The sequence below is a fragment of the Corvus moneduloides genome, chromosome 18 (assembly GCF_009650955.1).
Source record: "Corvus moneduloides isolate bCorMon1 chromosome 18, bCorMon1.pri, whole genome shotgun sequence".
Lineage (NCBI taxonomy): Eukaryota > Metazoa > Chordata > Aves > Passeriformes > Corvidae > Corvus > Corvus moneduloides.
The window spans coordinates 8987808-9004409 of record NC_045493.1 but is presented as its reverse complement, the minus strand read 5'-3'; the positions used below and the strand labels follow the sequence as shown (position 1 = coordinate 9004409).

General features: G+C 46.5%; 2 protein-coding genes across 9 annotated transcripts in view; both read left to right on the top strand.

The window, feature by feature from the left end:
* ULK1 (unc-51 like autophagy activating kinase 1) overlaps positions 1-4486 on the top strand; it is a 78655-nt gene extending 74169 nt beyond the window's left edge. For all 5 annotated transcript variants that reach the window (XM_032127637.1, XM_032127638.1, XM_032127639.1 and 2 more), the window contains one exon: positions 1315-4486. In XM_032127637.1, coding sequence (XP_031983528.1) covers positions 1315-1370 — 56 coding nt within the window. In that variant the 3' untranslated portion in view covers positions 1371-4486. The remainder of the gene's footprint in view (positions 1-1314) is intronic.
* A 4891-nt stretch (positions 4487-9377) lies between these two features.
* Positions 9378-16438, top strand: PUS1 (pseudouridine synthase 1). Of its 4 annotated transcripts, none has more exons than XM_032128116.1 (6): positions 9378-9481; positions 9954-10178; positions 11047-11184; positions 11454-11556; positions 11810-12507; positions 14554-16438. In XM_032128116.1, exons 2-6 carry the CDS (start codon positions 9963-9965, stop codon positions 14602-14604), a joined length of 1206 nt encoding a protein of 401 aa, XP_031984007.1. In that variant the 5' UTR covers positions 9378-9481; positions 9954-9962; the 3' UTR covers positions 14605-16438. The 4 variants fall into 4 exon arrangements, with proteins under 4 accessions (XP_031984007.1, XP_031984008.1, XP_031984006.1 ...); XM_032128117.1 differs by lacking the exon at positions 9378-9481 and adding an exon at positions 9515-9564; XM_032128115.1 differs by lacking the exon at positions 9378-9481 and adding an exon at positions 9557-9646.
* Positions 16439-16602: the final 164 nt, after the last annotated feature.

Here is a 16602-nt window from a genome sequence, read left to right as displayed (position 1 = left end):
ACTCTTCTCATCAGCAAGTGCTTGCTGTAGCAGCGAAAGCTGAGCTCTGACCTGTGTGCTGTCGTTGGGCCTCCTCTCCCAGGGACTCTGCTACTCTGAGCTGTCCCCTCCCATACTCTCCCGGTCCCCTGAGGGGTGCTACTCTCCATCTGGAGGGGAAAGGACTGACTACTCTGAGCGTGCTTTCCCTGCACTTATGGCTGGGGTTCAGTCACCTCTGTCGCCTCTCCCAGTGGACGGTGGGAAGAGGGGATGGAGAATGACCATCATCTATAGGGGCAGCTTGGCTTGGCCTGGGCTCTGCTGCACCACAGCTGTCCCAGCAGTGTCCCTGTGGCCACAGGGGGGGCCACAGCTGGCAGACCATGTGCCTGTCCCCTCTGCTGGCCACCCACTGCCTGCCTCGGGCCAGCATCCAGAGCACTGGACGGCTCTAGTTGTCTGTGGAGGCAGAGCTCTTGGATAGGTAATGAGGGAAGAGATCTCTGGCTCCCAGGCAGTCAGTTAATCATCACCAACTTTCACAGCTGACAGGAGGCTCACTGAAGGAGAGCAAAGGGAAATGGGGAGGTGGTGTGTGGTACTGGAGGGCTAACTGAATGAGGAATACTAAGTAGTTTCTCTTGTGCTGTTTCTTACCAAACCTAGATCCATCTTTTGATCCAGAGATACAGTTGATGCATGTAATAGATTGCTTTTCCCAGTTGTTATCCTGGTATTGCAAGTTCCAGCTTCCTGATTGAGCTGTTCTCTGATAGGCAGTAGTGGGTGTGTTTCATTTTAGATCTCAGGTCAATGATTACATATTTCTGAAAAGTAAAATGATGAACCTAGAAGTACAGCAAGTGTTCCTATGAGAGGTGTGAATTCCACCAAACATTTTGCTTTGAAAGATTCTTGGGCTCAGGTGAGGAGAACGTGGCACTGATGATGCTGAGTGGGCTATGTCCCAGTGTAAGCCAAGGCATATGACACTGGAGGCCCTGAGTCATTTTACCTACTGGCAAAAGCTGCTCCAATAACTGGAAGTGAATAAATTCTTCCTGATGATACCTCTGTTAGAACTGCTGCCTCCCAGCTTTCACTGTCAGATCTCTGACTGTTCAACCTTTTGACCTGTCCCTTCCCAGCAGGGTGTTCCTGGTCAGGTCATCACTGGCCTGATTGGTACCTGGTAATGACTCTCAAAGTGCTGCTTAGATTTGTTGAAATTCTACTGCCTGTTTTTCCTTCTTTGTTCAATCTCCAGTCATGATCTTTATACTGCCAGGAAAAAAAGAGAAGCTGATTGCTTGTGCTGTTTTTTTTCCTCAGGTAAGCTGTGCATCGAGCGCAGGCTGTCAGCTCTGCTGTCGGGGTTCTGTGCCTGATCTCAGTGGCGTTGTCCTTCACGCACCTCGCCCCAGCTGATCGTTTTATTCCTGACAGCCTGTGCTGTGGTGGGAAATGATTCTGGCGGTAGGACACCTGGAGGATGAACTGCTCACTGTTCTGTACTTGGACGTTTTGGGAAGTTGTTCCACAGACTCAGATTCCTTTGTGGGGACATGCGACTGCAGCAAGCACAAATACTTCCCTGCCCGAAGGCCTGAGCGAAGACATAGCTGATGTGGAAAGGTCTCCCTCGTTGTCAGAGGGGGTGAAGGATAGAAGTCTGCTTCTTCCCAGCACTTTGAAGGATAAGACTGCTGCCTATCCCTCTTGCTTAAGAACAGGGTATTCCAGTGCTGTGTCCATTGCAGGCAATGGATGTGCTGAAACTGCTGGCTTCAGTTGATGTCCGAGTGTGTCAGACATAAAGGCCAGTTTGTGTACTTTCCCCTTCCCAGCTGAGAGCCAGGCATCTTCAAGCTCCCTGGCAACTGGAGGCTCCTCTCCACTCTCTCCTTTGTCCTTTCTCCTTGTGTTTATGCCTTGGAGTGCTTGGAGAGGAGGGAGTTGGCATTGTGAAGTAGCTCCCACCTCTACAGACTTGCTGAGTGATGCAGAGGACATGCAGCTGCTGGGAAGCTTGGAAATCCCATGGCTGCTGTGAGGGCTCCCTGTCTGCCTGCCTGGATGGGCAAACAACACAGGGAAAGGGACTGTGCAGGCAAACAGGAGGACAACAGAAAGTGTCACACTCCTGTGTTCATAAGAAGCCAAAATGAATCTGTTCCTCCCTTGGTCCCCAGGCTCAGTGGGATCAATGTGAAAGACTCCTGGCTGTTGGGCTCGGCCTGTCAGCACGTACCTACCTGGAGGAAGCATTAGCGCTGTCCTGCTTTCAGCTGTTGGCTCAATAACCCCTTTCCTGGAGCCCCCCAAACTGAAAACACTAGCTTTGTGAATCAAAGGAGCACTTTACACACTATGGGAACTTTGAGAAGTTGACTTTGCATCACACAACAACCCAGGAACATCACGACTGTTAGGAATGCTGTTCTTTTTATTCCTTTCCTTGCTTCCTGGTTGTTTTATTGCACTACGTGTGTGCGTATATTAATATGTATTCCTAAGAGTGAATATATATTGATATTGATATGGTTTGTGTGTAACTGTACGTATTTAACTGTACTGTATCTCGTGAGTGTGAGGCAAAGAGCACTGCAGAGTCTGTGCTGTTCCTCCTCCACACCAGGCAAAGCTGACTTGCAGTCTGGCAGTACCAAGATTTGTTTTTTATTTAAATGTTCTTTTAAGGACAGTCATTACAAAGCTCCGTGCTTTTTAAGAGCTGAAGAACAGGCGTTAGGATCCCACACACTTGGAGATGCATTTTATAAGAAGTTTTATTTGCTGCTTTGTTTTTGTTTGTTGGGGGTTTTTTTTTATAAAGATATCTCGTCGCGTTCAGTTTTATGTTCAGCATTTCTTTCAAGGAGACTCTGTAGCCAAATGTGACTGCGGGTGTGAGTGGCTGGAGTTCTGGGTGAGGCTTCGGGTGCTGTGAGCATGTGTGTGAGAGGGGAGCTGCCTGCCTTCCATCTGTCTGTGAGAGCATGAGTGTGACGTTCCAGAGTTGTGGCAGTATTGTGGTAGCGCTGGGCAGAAAAGCATCTTTGAAAGCAACTCGAAACCTCAGGCTTAGTTTTTGGGGATCTAAAACTATTTTGCACATGGTGGTTAAGTCCTCATTGCTTTTTTTTTCCTCTCAAGATTGGCACGTTCAGTGTGATATTTTACAAGGGTTTCAGGAGCAACTTCATGGGCTTTGGAGCTGCCACCGCGTTTGGCAACATAGGTGTTTCTGTTCACAGAGCAGAAATGCCAATAAAGAAATACAAAAATATTTCCAATTGCCCTGACCAGGGAAGCTTAAGTGTAGCTTTCACAAATGCTTCAGTATTTGGCTCACAGTCTGCTGCTTCTGTGGCCGCATGTGCTTGTGCCTGGGAAAAAAAAAGGAAAAATAAAGAAGACAGAAACAACCAACCCCCCGCAGCCTGTTGTGGACAGAAACGCTGAGGAGACCCAGACTGCTTCTGAAAGGCTTTGGCCAGCTGTGCAAAGGGCTACGCTGCAGGCGGGAGCACTGGGAGGCAGCACGGAAGCACCAAGCCAGGACTGACTCTGCAATACCAACCCCTGCACCCCAGAGCCTCCCGGCACAGCCCCCAGGGGCTCCTGGCCAGGAGAGGCCCAGCCCGGGATCCACGTCTCTGCCCTAGTGAGCCGTGTGTGTGGCAAGCTCAGCACTAACCTTCCAGCTGTACTTAATTACTTGAATGTATCAAAATCGTCCACATTCAATGTATACAAGTATATATTGCTCCAAAAAAAAAAAAAATTGTGGTTTACAGACCTACAAGCAGTATATATGTATGTGTTTGTGTATATACATGCAAGGCTGTGTGTGTGTATGTGTGTGCATGGGTAGAGATACACACACAAACACAAACGTGTATATATATGTTTTTTCTCTCAATACTTGAAACTTAGCCACTGTGCTTGAATTAAAAAAAAAAGAAAAACTAAAAAACCATCAAAAAACCAACAAAAAACCCACACAAAATAACCCCAAAAATAGGGGAATTAAAAAAAAAAAGAAAAACAAAGAAAAATCTGACAGGTGATTTATTTTGCCATCACTTTGGTGACTTTCTTTTTTATCTAACTGCATGTAGCGTGAAACCAACTTTTTTGGTGAAAAATATTTATTGCTTTGTAGACAATAAGGTATGCAAAAAAAAGGAAAAAAAAAAAGAAAGAAAACACCCCAAAAACCAACCCCCAACCATTGCTGAAGTTGCTAGTGTAGTCCACCTGCTATTGTCATGGCTTTGTTGCTGTTGCAGCGTTTGTGTCTGGCGTCTTTAATAGATTTCAAGAAACCTCAGTCTAATTACACGTACCTTCAGGTTTGTGAGAGCGTATGATGATGTTCTTTATAAGGTAATGCTTGATACTTTGTCAACATTTTTTATTTGTGTTTTGTGTGACTTTTTTTTTGGCTTTAAATTGTACAACACCAATTTAAGACAATAAAATTGATTTGAAATTGTTAGTGGCCTGTTTTCAGTCCTTCATTCCAGTTCATGTGGCATCTGAGTTAGGTCTTTATAATGCGTGTGGTCCTACCAGCCTCGACTTTTGGGGCAAAAAAGGGCTGTTGCCCCCTTATCACAGCAGGTGAAGCTTGGGACAGAAAAGCTACCTTGCCTGAATCCACATGAAACCTGTGAATTTGGGAAAAGTTGAAGCCAATTGCTGGGTGGGAGCTGTAATTGCTGGTTTCTCTGTCCATATGACCTGTCCTCTCCTCCTGCAGTGGTTAGGAACTGTCACAAGTTGATTGCAGACCCCTCCCCAGCCAGTTGGATGCTTAAATTCCATCCATATTTCAGTACTTGCGGGATCATACTGTCCGAGTCGGCAGGCTTGTTGCTGAACAAGAAAGGGACTTGAAGTGTGATATCATCATGTGTTTGTACTCACTGCAGTTTTGTTTTTTGAACAGAGCAGGCTCATGGCTTAGAATTCTCTTGCCCACGTAGCTTTGCAGAAAGTCACTGAACATGGCAAAAGGGACAGTGAGGATGCTGAGAGTGTTGGTCCTGTGAAGGACGGGCCCCTGCTCTGTCTGGATTGGAATGCTCTAGGAGGAAAAGCTAAGCCCTGCATCTGGGGCTGGGGAGAGGTGCTGAATTTACCAGTCCAGTCCTTCCATTCTTGCAGAAATTTCAGCAACACAGCTGCAAACTTTCATGAGCCAAATACTGTAATTGCACCCAACATTTCCCAAAACTTGCTGAACTCTGTGTGTTACTGTTGCCCGTGAGCATCACTGGGGAAAGTCCTGCCCACCAGCCCCTGTGTGATGCAGCATCACCCCACAGTTACTGCACAGTGTTGTGGTTTTGTGAGAAAAAATCTTCTTTCAAAATCACCATTTACCAAGAGCTGGAATTGTTTGGTTTTTTTTCTTGCTCTGCCCTGTTTATAATGTCTGTTTCCTGCCCCTGCCTTTCCCACACCAGGGAATTGCTCTGTGAGAACAGTCCTGCCTGGAAATGCTGGGCTCTTTCTGATGCTGACTCACATGCAGGGACAGTCAGTCCCTTCTCCCTGCGGAGCTGCAGCACCATCAGTGCTGGAGACAACTCTGAGAAACTGGAGCTCTGTGTGGTGAAAATGCGGTGGTACAACCTGGGCAAGAACCCACGGCAGCCCTTGGAAAGCTGGTCAGAGCTAAATAATTAAAAATGCTGCTGTTGCTTAAAGTTTGACAGCTCAGCACACTTGGGTCTTTTTTGAGGGTTTGGGGAGTTTTCTTTGTTGTTTTTTTTTTTTTAACATTTTTTCCATTTTGTGGAAAACCCTCATGTATATTTGTTCCCTGCAGCATGGGATAGCAGTAGAATATATAAATGTAAAAGTTTCTGATGCTGGGGGTGAGGGAGAGGGTTTCTTTTGAAGCTGCCCATGAAGAATTTCAAAGGTTCAGGTGAAAACACTGTAGCCAAACAAAAGAGGGACCACTGTGTGTCACATGCCTGTGTGGATAGAGACATCTCTGCTGAATGCATGGGACTCTCACAGGCAGCAGAGCAGAGGGGGAAAGTGCTAGCAGGGAAAACTTCAACAACAGAAATACACAGTCTCTTCTAAAAGCACTGCACCATGGGACCTGGATAGTTCAAAAGCACCAGTGGAAATTGCACAACTTTCTAGATGTCGCCTGTGACGTCATGCTGCTGTTGATTCTAGGAGAAAACAAACCCGAGCAATTCTCCAGGGCGTTTGGCTTTGTTCCCGCATTTTATATTTAGTTGTTGGTAAGTACGTCAGCAAAAACACGCTCATTCAACTCTGAAAGACCAGAGGTGACAGTGACATCAAGGAAGCAGAAACGGGTGGGTGTGTGTGGAACCAGGGCGATACAAAGATCAGTTATTCCGCTTCCAGCTCTTTTAAAGCTTTATTTCACGAGGAGTTAACTCCTTCACAGCACATTTCAGCATTCTGGTGTTTAACTCGACGTTGGCTTCTCTGCAGTGGCCCACTGTGCCTGGTCACCTCACACTCCAGGGAGGGTTTTTGCTGAAGGAGGGGAAGGGTTGTGTGCAGGGAGACAATACCCTGGCGTCCCTCTGCAGGGCAGGAGCTAATGCTCTCCAGAGAAATGCTAGCAGTTGGATTTATTTAGATTTATTGCCATAAATGTAGCACTGAGCATGGGTGCCATTCCCTGGGTGAGGAATAGCACGTAGTGCAGAGATACAGACTTCCCTGGGACATTTCTTTCTAAAAACAGCCGTTTTAGGGACAATAGAGTCAGAACCACCCCCCCTCCTGGGAGCTGGAACCTGGCAAGGGATTTGAATGCTTTCAGAAAACATGTTAAATAGTGTATTTCTAAGAAGGAGCTGAAGCAAATGTCAAACACAGGTTTCCCCTTACCATGGACAGAAGATAACTGAGTTCCCAAATGTGCACAATTTTTCTTCATGTTTCCAGCTAATGCCCAATACACAACTGCCGGGGAGGAGCAGGATAAGGTGCTCTTTGTCCCTCGAGTTCAGCATGTCACCACTTCCCAACATGGATGTAAATGGCTTTTAACCACAACGTTTGGCATCTCCTGAACTTCTAGTGCTATGCAGCAAAGCCCTTAACTCACTAAAGATCAGTTTAGCAGTTTTTTCTCCCCTTTAACAGAAAAAAATTGGAAAAAAGTGTCTTTCAAAACACAGTGTTTCCTTGGAGCCTTTTTCATTGATTTAAAAGGAATTTTCTCTGTGAATTGAAAGCAAATCCTCTTGAAGTAAATCTCTCCTTTTTCAAAGCAGGCCTTGGGGAGGAAGATGAGGAAGTTGCTGGAGTGACATTGCCACAGCAGAGCAGGAACAGGCCGCTCAGGGAGGGGACAGCCCGCTGCAGTGGGGCCATGGGCCCTGCTCTGCCAGCCGGAGGGGACAGCCCGCAGTGTCCCCAGGCTGGGAGGAGTGGGAGCTGCGTGCCAGAGGTGCCTGGCAGGGGACAGCTGTGGAGCCAGGGCTGTGCGTGTTCCTAGGACAGGCAGGGAGGTGCCGGTTCGCGTTGCCAGAGCCCCATCTGCAGGCGGCCGCCGCCCGGGCACCCCGCGCAATTTGGGGTGAAGAGTGACACTGACATCGTTACGAGAATTAAATTAACTGCCTCAAAAAACATGCCAACCCCCCGTCCTGCAGCCATGCTGCTCCCCGCTCGACAAAGGTCACTTGTCTGTGAGGCCCCAGATGGTTGGTACGTAGAGAGTTTTGACGGTGCTGATTTTAGTGCCGAGCGAACTCGAGACCTCCTTGAGCGTCTGCCTTCCCATCCTTGAGAGTCTGACTCCCCCAGAACGCACCAGCAGCAGCAACTCTGACAAGTCACTTCGGTTTCTCCTTGCTTTTGTAGCAAGATAAAATAGATAAATCTTATATAGGTCTTTCAACATAAAATAGATAAGTCTGAAAAGGGAAGAGCCAGTATGTGCTGCGGCAGGTTAAGAGCACAGCTTGTGCTGCCTGCTTTGAAGCTTCTTGGCTGCTCACAGAATGGGTAAGGAACTGGGATACCAAAGCTTTTTCCCTCATGGGATATCCATGCAAGTCTTTCTCCTATCCCATCACTGTTTTCCATATTGCCTTCTTCCCTCTCTCAAAGTTACTGAAATGAGCCAAACTCAGAAATCAGGGCAGGGAAGGAGGAGGAAGGGATGTGGTGGACAGACAGTGCAATTGCATAAGCTCCACTTCCTAAGGAAATGAGGCAAAAAAAGATTCAGACACCCTGGTTGCACTGATAGAGAAATTTGTATTCCTGTTTCTTTTGGCAGCAGCACTACACTGTGACGGGCCATCTTTTATCACTTCTCTAAACAAAGTGCAGCTGGGACCCTGTGATAAATCTTCCCATTGCTCTATCCCGCTCCTGAAATAACTCAGAAGTGTCAGTTCAAAAAAGGACGTGCTGCATTTCTTCCCCTTATTAGCTGAAATAACAGGTCTGCGATAATCTGGCCAGCTTGGAAGTGTCAACCCTTCCATATTCCATCTGAATGGATAAATGGAGCTCTCCTACACTAACCTCGCAGCGTGCCAGGGAACCCACATCCTCACTGGATAGCTCCATCCTACAGAGCACTGGAGAAAAAACTATTCCAGGTGCATTTGGCTTTTTGGGAGGTACATGCTGTGGCTTGGTAAGGGCTCCTGTTGTGCTCAGCTTCCCCATGAAGTGCATCACTACAGATAAAACTTGCCGCACAAAACATGAGCACGAGGACTGCGTGAGCAAGCTGGCTGGAGGAAAAACTGAGGGGAAGTGGGAATAGAGAGGCCCATGCTCGACACTGGCATGAACAGAAGGTGTGTGGAAAAGGGATCCAATGTGAGATCCCTCTGGGAAGGGAACCGTGAGCTTTTTCTGCAGACCTGTGTACCCTGTGAATTGTTCCCTCCCCCTTGTCCTCCCCTCACCGGGACTGTAGTGCTGTCAGTGCCTGTTTGCCCACGGATAAGGAAAAACGGGTTGCTTTACTTACACAGCCACCACGTACCACCGGAATGTATTTGTTCGTTTGCCTTTTCCCCTGCTCTTCCTTGATTTAACAATCTGCCAGACTTTTTGCGTGAAAGCCCGTGTGCGGGAGGCGGGGCTGAGCAGGGCAATACCCCACCCTGGTCACTGCCAGCACTGGAGCAGGGCGAGCTCTCCCGGCTGGGAATCCCGGAGCAGACCTGGCTCTACACGCCATCCCTTTTTAGCTCCAGAGGGAGATCCGGGAAGGGCTCGGTTTGCTGTACGGAGCCCTCACGGCGCTGCCCTCACGGCGCTGCCCTTTTTAGCCTCAGAGGGAGATCCGGGAAGGGCTCGGTTTGCTGTACGGAGCCGTTCACGGCGCTGCCCCTCACGGCGCTGCCCCTCACGGCGGCGCCCCGCTGCCTTCGCCCTTCCCGCCGTGTCCCCGCGCGGCCGCCGTACCCGGCGCACGTGTGTGTCCCGCGCGGCGGCGTCGCTCCGCAGCGCCCGTGTAAGTGGCGGCGGCGGCGGGCGCGGGGCTGAGGGCGGCGGGCGCGGCCTCTCCCGCCCGGCGGATCCGGGGACGATGCTGCGGTGGGGGCTCAGGGTCGTGAGCTGCGGCCTCTCCGTCCCGGGGAGCGCGGCGTGCGCCGGGCCGTGGCGGCGGCAGCGCAGCGTGGGTACCGCTGGGCCCTGCCGCACCCCGCCCTGCTCTGGGAACGGGCCGGGCCGGGTGGGCCCATCGCCACTCGCCCTGCCGGCCTTCTCAGCCGGCCCGCCGGGTGTCCAGGCAGCGCAGGCCCTGCCTTCCTTCTCCAGGGAATGGTGACACGGTCTAGGGGGAGGGACAGTGGTGCTCGCCCTTCCTGCCTCCGACTTGCTCATGTGCTGTCCCTTTCTGGGCCCCGAGGGATGGAGCTGTCGCTTTCTGCCCGAGTTTCATGCCATTCATGCTCATCCCATCTGTGGTTGTTTTCCTGCAGGTTCTTAAAATGGCTGAGGATTTAAGAGCAGCGGTTTCCAGCCAGACAAAGAGACTCAACAGCAGCAGCGAGGTGATTCAAAGGCTGGAAGAAAACGGGCATCAAAACAAAAGGTTGAAGGGTAATGCGGATGAGGAAGATGCAGAGGATCAGAATAAGAAGTCACCCAAAAGGAAGATTGTGCTCTTGATGGCATATTCTGGGAAAGGCTACCATGGGATGCAAGTATGTAGTTTGGCAAAGCAACATATCCAGCTTATTTTTTGTTTTGGAGTCTGTTAGGTTTATAACTGCAGTCACAGTGCCTGGGTAGGGAAACAGTTGAGCATTTGCAGTGTGAAAAGCTGGGGCAGGAACAGTGTATGGATGGATTCAAATGGCTCGGTAGTAACTTAATTTTAAAAAGTCAATGGTGCATCTCTGATGATTGTAGGGACTGTGCTTTGTCATAGCACCAGACCTGCCCGTGCAGGGTGCTCTGTGACACAGAGCTGGCAGCGAGGGTGATCCTGCTCCATCTGCTGCTCCTCTCCACGTACTGCAAGCTCTATACACTTAAGGAATACTTTAGAAGCTCCAAGGAATGACTGACAATCTTGCACACAGACAGGGAAGGGAGCCTTTTCTGTTTGTACATCAAAGGAGTTTTGTTCACCAGCAGTAAAACCTCATGCTTACAGGCACATCAGGTGAACTGAGCAGAAGAACCCAATCTAATTTCTGGAAGCAGAATTTGCAAAGGCTGGGTTTGGAGCAGCAGCTGTTAACTTGCAGGCGCTGGGACAGTATTTCATTGGTGCTCTTTCATGCAGTTGAAGGAATTGTCAAAAAACTCTAGAAGTGTTGCACAGTGAAATCAGAAATGAGCCTTTATTTGCCGTAGCAGTAACAGCTAGATAAGGATGATGTTTTATTAACACTCCCTGGTAAAATACAGTTAGTTTTGTTAGAGAATGGCAGTGCTCTTTAGGCTGTGAAGGGAAGTCTTTTAAAGAATTTCACAACAATGTGTGATTAACAAATTTGCTGTCTTCAGTTATCCAATTACTACTATTTGTTCTATTCCTTATTTTTGCTACATATTTCCTCTTAGAGAAATGTGGGATCTTCACAGTTCAAGACAATTGAAGATGACTTAGTCTCTGCCCTTGTTCAGTCAGGATGCATCCCAGAAAACCACGGGGAAGATATGAAGAAGATGTCTTTCCAGCGGTGTGCTCGAACAGATAAGGTACATTGGGTAGGGGCTGTGCTCTCCTAAACTCTGGGGTTTGCACACCACTGCTACTGGGATGGACTGGTAAAGCATTGTCCAGAGGGAGATCCAGCAGCAAGTGCTACTCACAGTGAATGTGGCTTGATACTTCTCCTTTTGTCCACTGTTAAACTAAAGTACAAGCAAATAAACTTGTTATTCAGCTATTTCAATTCTGCAGGTGCTATCCCAGAGCTTCCAAAGTACGTAATTATGTGGGGTTTTGTGTTTTATGGTTTTTACAGGGTGTATCTGCAGCTGGGCAGATTGTATCACTGAAGGTCAGGCTAAGAGATGACATCTTAGAAAAGATCAATAATCATCTTCCTTCTCACATCAGAATTCTGGGTAAGAGTACTGAAATGGGCAGAGAAAATGTTTTCAAGAGAAGCTTTCTCCTGCAGAAGGTCTCTCCCTTACCATTATAATTTTACTTACAAGTGGTTTAGTTTAACATGCTTCTGTTAGCTTAAAATCGGTGTTCTCTTAAATCTATTTTTTGTTTGTGTTTTACTTAAAAAATATTCCTGTTGGTAGGAGTGAGATCACAATCAATCTGTAACCTACTGATTGAAAAACCTAATGTCACTTTTAATTCCAGGCCTGAAGAGAGTCACTGGGGGATTCAATTCCAAGAACAAATGTGATGCCAGAACCTACTCTTACATGCTGCCAACATTTGCCTTTGCCCATAAGGACCATGTTGTGCAGGAAGAGCTTTATCGGCTGGACACAGAGACCCTTGAAAGGGTCAATAAACTGCTGGCCTGCTACAAAGGGACACACAACTTCCACAACTTCACGTCCCAGAAGGGCCCCAGGGACCCCAGTGCCAAGCGGTACATCATGGAGATGTACTGTGGAGAGCCCTTTGTCAGGGAAAATACGGAATTTGCGGTGATCAAAGTGAAAGGTCAGAGTTTCATGATGCACCAGATCAGGAAGATGATTGGGCTGGTGATAGCAATTGTGAAAGGTTATGCTGCTGAGTCCATCATGGAACGCAGCTGGGGAGAGGAGAAGGTCGACGTCCCCAAAGCCCCAGGACTTGGGCTGGTTTTGGAGAAAGTACACTTTGAAAAATACAACAGGCGTTTTGGGAATGATGGGCTGCATGAGCCACTGGAGTGGACAGAGGAGGAGGAGAAGATTGCTATTTTCAAAGAGCAGTACATCTATCCTACCATTATCAACACGGAAAGGGAGGAGAAATCCATGGCAAACTGGCTAAATACCCTCCCCATTCACGACTTCAACTCGTCTGCTGTTGAGATGCAAACCAGCAACAAAAACTCAAAGGTAATGACTGAAGCCATTATTTTACAAATGGAAGCTGTCAAGTTGAAGAAACGTCTCTTCCCTTTGTAACGTTCTTGTTTTCCATGAATGTGCTGCGGAAGATGACAGTCATCTGGAGTGTGAAATGTGTATAATCTTTTCTGTCTTTGTGCACTTGATGAACTTGATGAGCAGTGGAATGAACTGTACAAAGAAGTGTTCTCACAGGGTTTTACTGGGAGCAGTTGATGAGGGAGGAAGGAAAGCTTTAAGCACAAACAATTTACATAATCATAAACTGGCAACAAATTATGGACACATTGCCAGCCTTTGGGGTCTAGGTTTCAGGATTCCTTTAAATACCTGATGGCTTTTTGTATTCTCTGATTTTGGGCTAATTCTCATTTTGTGTAATTCCCTGTTACCAGATAAGGTTTGGGATTAGGGAAATTTAGGACCAGCTCTTTTAAATAAATCTGCCATGAGCTTGTAATAGGGCCATTAGATCAGCTACTGAATAACTGGGATATTGTGAAATTGGATTTGTGGCAACAGCAGCTCCTGTGAGCTGTAAGGTGCAATACAACAAAGGTGTAGAATACACTTTCAGCAAAATGGAAATTTCAGTCAAAGGCTGGCATGTCCTTGAGGGATGAATGATGAGCAGGGCTAAAACTTCTTTGCAGTTGAACTCAGAAGAGAATAGTGACCTTTTTTCATATAACAGAGTCCTTAAAATTAGCTTTATTTTGTGTAGCAGGTGGAGAATATTAGGTTTAATGATGTCTCTGCCTTTTTTTTTTTGCTTGAGTTCAAGAGTTTCAACACATAACATAAAACTTACAGCCTTGTTGAATAGCACAAGCAGGATACCATGAATTTCTCAGGGTTATTTTTTCTGAGTTCTGGAGCAGTGGGAGGGGTGTTTGTGACAGGAGGTCACGGCAAAAGCCACGTTAGCTTGGTTAAATGAGACCCAAAGAGACCTTGTGGCTCGGAGTCCTTCACCTGGTGATGTTGGCAGCACTTGGTGCTGCCAGGTTCCCAATCCCTGACATGTTCCTGGCAGGATGCAGGTTCTGCTCCCTGCAGATAGACCTGACCAAGTTTGGGTTTGGCTTCACAGTTAGCACAAGCTGTGTGGGAAGGATAAATAAGGCATGATATGACAGACTCTGCTGAGATTTTGCAGGCTGTTTGCACTTCAGTGAGCTGTGCTTGCTGGTATGAAGTCAGCTGTGTGAGTGTCTTGGAATTTGTTTTGTAGTAAGATGTTAAACTGCCAGTGTTAAATTTGTGGGATTTGGTGTTTTCAGCAAGTGGTGGTGAGGGAAAGAAAAAGGAGTAACTAAAGACATGTGGTCTGTAGACATATACCATGCTAGCTTCTCTTTATAAAAATACTTTGATATCAGTCATATCAGTTAAAATACTTACTTAAAAAAATACATAAACCCCCCAAATTAATTGCACCATATTGACCTACTCCTGAAGGAGTGGCTCGCAGAGATCTCTGACTTCCAACTTCTTTGTAAGTTTCTAAGTTAGTAGTTTTTCTTTAGTACTACTTTGTGCAAGTGACTTCACTTTTAAACAAGTGTTAGTGAGCCTTGGCATATCTGCAATACAGGTTGGACATAAATTCTCTGCAGCAGACAAAATTCTCAAATCTGGCTTTAGACAATGTAAAAAAAGTTGCTTTTGAGGGACTTGCATAAAAAAACAGTTAACTTGTCTCACCTGCATTTATTTTAAATATCAGCATTTCACGTTGCTATCCCACTTTTATGTTTCCCACATACTGCAGGTTGTAATTATGGAGTTGTAAATTTAAGTGAGAAGAAATTTCCTCTGCTGGCAATTGTAATCCAATGTGCTTTTTTTGCTACAAGAAAGACCCATCTATTGTAGTAAATTTTTGGTGGCAAATTATGCTAAGACATGAAGTTGGGGTCCAGGACTATTTTCTTATACTTTTTGAGAGGTTTAAAGCCAGTATCTTTGGTTTAGGTTGGTCTGTGGATGTAAATGCAGTACTGATAAACCATTTCCCATTTTTCTTTGCAGAAGAGCAGCGATCCTGAAGGCAGTGATGGTTGTGGCGATGATTCTGACTGAGCCAGCAAGTGGCTGGATGTGGGACCCTTGCTGCTTGCACTTCCCTTTGTCTACAAAAAAGTGGCCTTTCTAAATCCAAGAATCCAGTGAAGCAGGAGTTTGGGTGCTTGCAGAACGAGAACTGGGTGCCCAGGAGAAATTGGGTGGGGAAGACAGTGCAGCAGAAAAACCAGAAGCTTTTTATACCACTGATCGATTCACCTGACTGATATACTTGAAAACTGTAGTGAGAAAGCAGCTTCCTAAAAGAATCTTGAAATGCAGGATATCTTAACTGCTATTTGAATAATGTTTTAATTATGCTTACTTGGAAAATAGTATTTTAAATATGTATCATCTCTACATAAAGGTGGGGCAAATCATTTTAATATACTCTTTTATTATTAAGTTACGACTTCATGAGCTTTTGGGGTTTTTTTTAATCATTTATCTTTACTTAAACTGAATCTCTAAGCACCATTAAGCTTATTTTCTATGTTATCCATGGTTTTCCTATGGAATAACATAAATGACCCTGAGATTAACTCAGTTAGTTAGAGTGTGGTGCTAAAAATGCCAGGGTTGTGGATTCAATCCCTTTATGGGCCATTCTCTTAGGAGTTGGACTCAGTGATTCTTGTGGGTCCCTTCCAACTCAGAATACTCTGTGATTTAGACACGATGGGTTAGGAGCTCATTATTGTGCTGACTGCTGTGAACTCTTTTGGTATTGAAACAAATTTCTGTGTTTTCTAGAGCTTTTCAGGTCGAAAAGATAAATGATTCCCTACTCCGTGAGAGGGCTTCAGTTTGGAATGGGCTGAACCATCCATTCCAAGATGAGACCTTTTTTGTGGAAGGTGTCATCCTCCCAGCATTGCCCTCGTGCTTGGGCAGGTTCAAGGATATAAATCCACAGCTCCATGTGTAGTTGGGCCTTCTCTGCCTGAGGTGTAACCCGGAAATCCTCTTGAGCCATCTGCAGGATCCAGAGTTGAATGGGCTTGGCATGTGTGAAAGAAATGGTGCTGAATTCTTCTGGGCTTTAATCAAGCCTGGATGTGTGAACTCTTCAATCCCATCAAGCTGCTCAGAATGAGGAACGTGTGCAATGATATGGGAAGCACATGTCTGAGCACTGCCATCCTCTGGGAATCGATTTTAATTTTCTGTGTTTCCAGGAATTGCGTACTCTGGAGTTCGTGCTCCTTTTTTCCATCAGTGGTTTAACTTCTTGTTTCCAACTCGCCGTGGAGGTGGCAGAAGAAATGACACCCTCCTGCCTCACCAGCCTGCAGAACACTACTGAAGGGTTGGAACAAGGCTCCAAGCATTTGGATATTGGCACAAAGGCTTGATACACTTCCCTAGCCGAGTCTGTGTGGAGACTTGCTTTGTAATATGGGACTTACTGAAAATGAGGAGCCAACTCTTCATTCTCACATTTAGTGGTATTTGGCCAAAGCCTTTAATTTTATGGTTCCTTCTGGAATTATTCTTTTGGTTTTGCAGGGGTTTTTTTTGGGTTGGTGAGGATTTTGGGGGATTTATTTGGGGCACAGCTGTCCTTTAAAAAAGGATTCCCATGTTCATTTGATCTGCATTTTCTTTAGAGCTTTATATTTTATCATGAAGGTGTTACTCGATTTTATGAGAGCAAGTGTGTAGAAGTGCTCTGGAGAGGGTCTCTGCCTGGATTTTTATTTATATCCCTTGCTGGTCCATAATATTGACCCACCCTGCATTATCTTCTATCCAAAGCTCCGTCTTTCTATGCCTTTCAATCTGAAAAAATATTACCTTTATCTGCTTCTAATAAAGGCACCAAAGCTGTGATATGCACCACAGTTGGAAACCAAGGAGAAAATTTATTTGGAGAGAGAAAAACCATTAACAACAACAGTAATAATAACTACTTAAAGGTCGCGGCTCCCCCCTCTGTGCGGGTGGGGAGTGCTCCCCCCCCCTTCCCGGTGAGAGGCGAATGGTATCGCCGAGCGCCCGGAGGGGCGGGGCCGC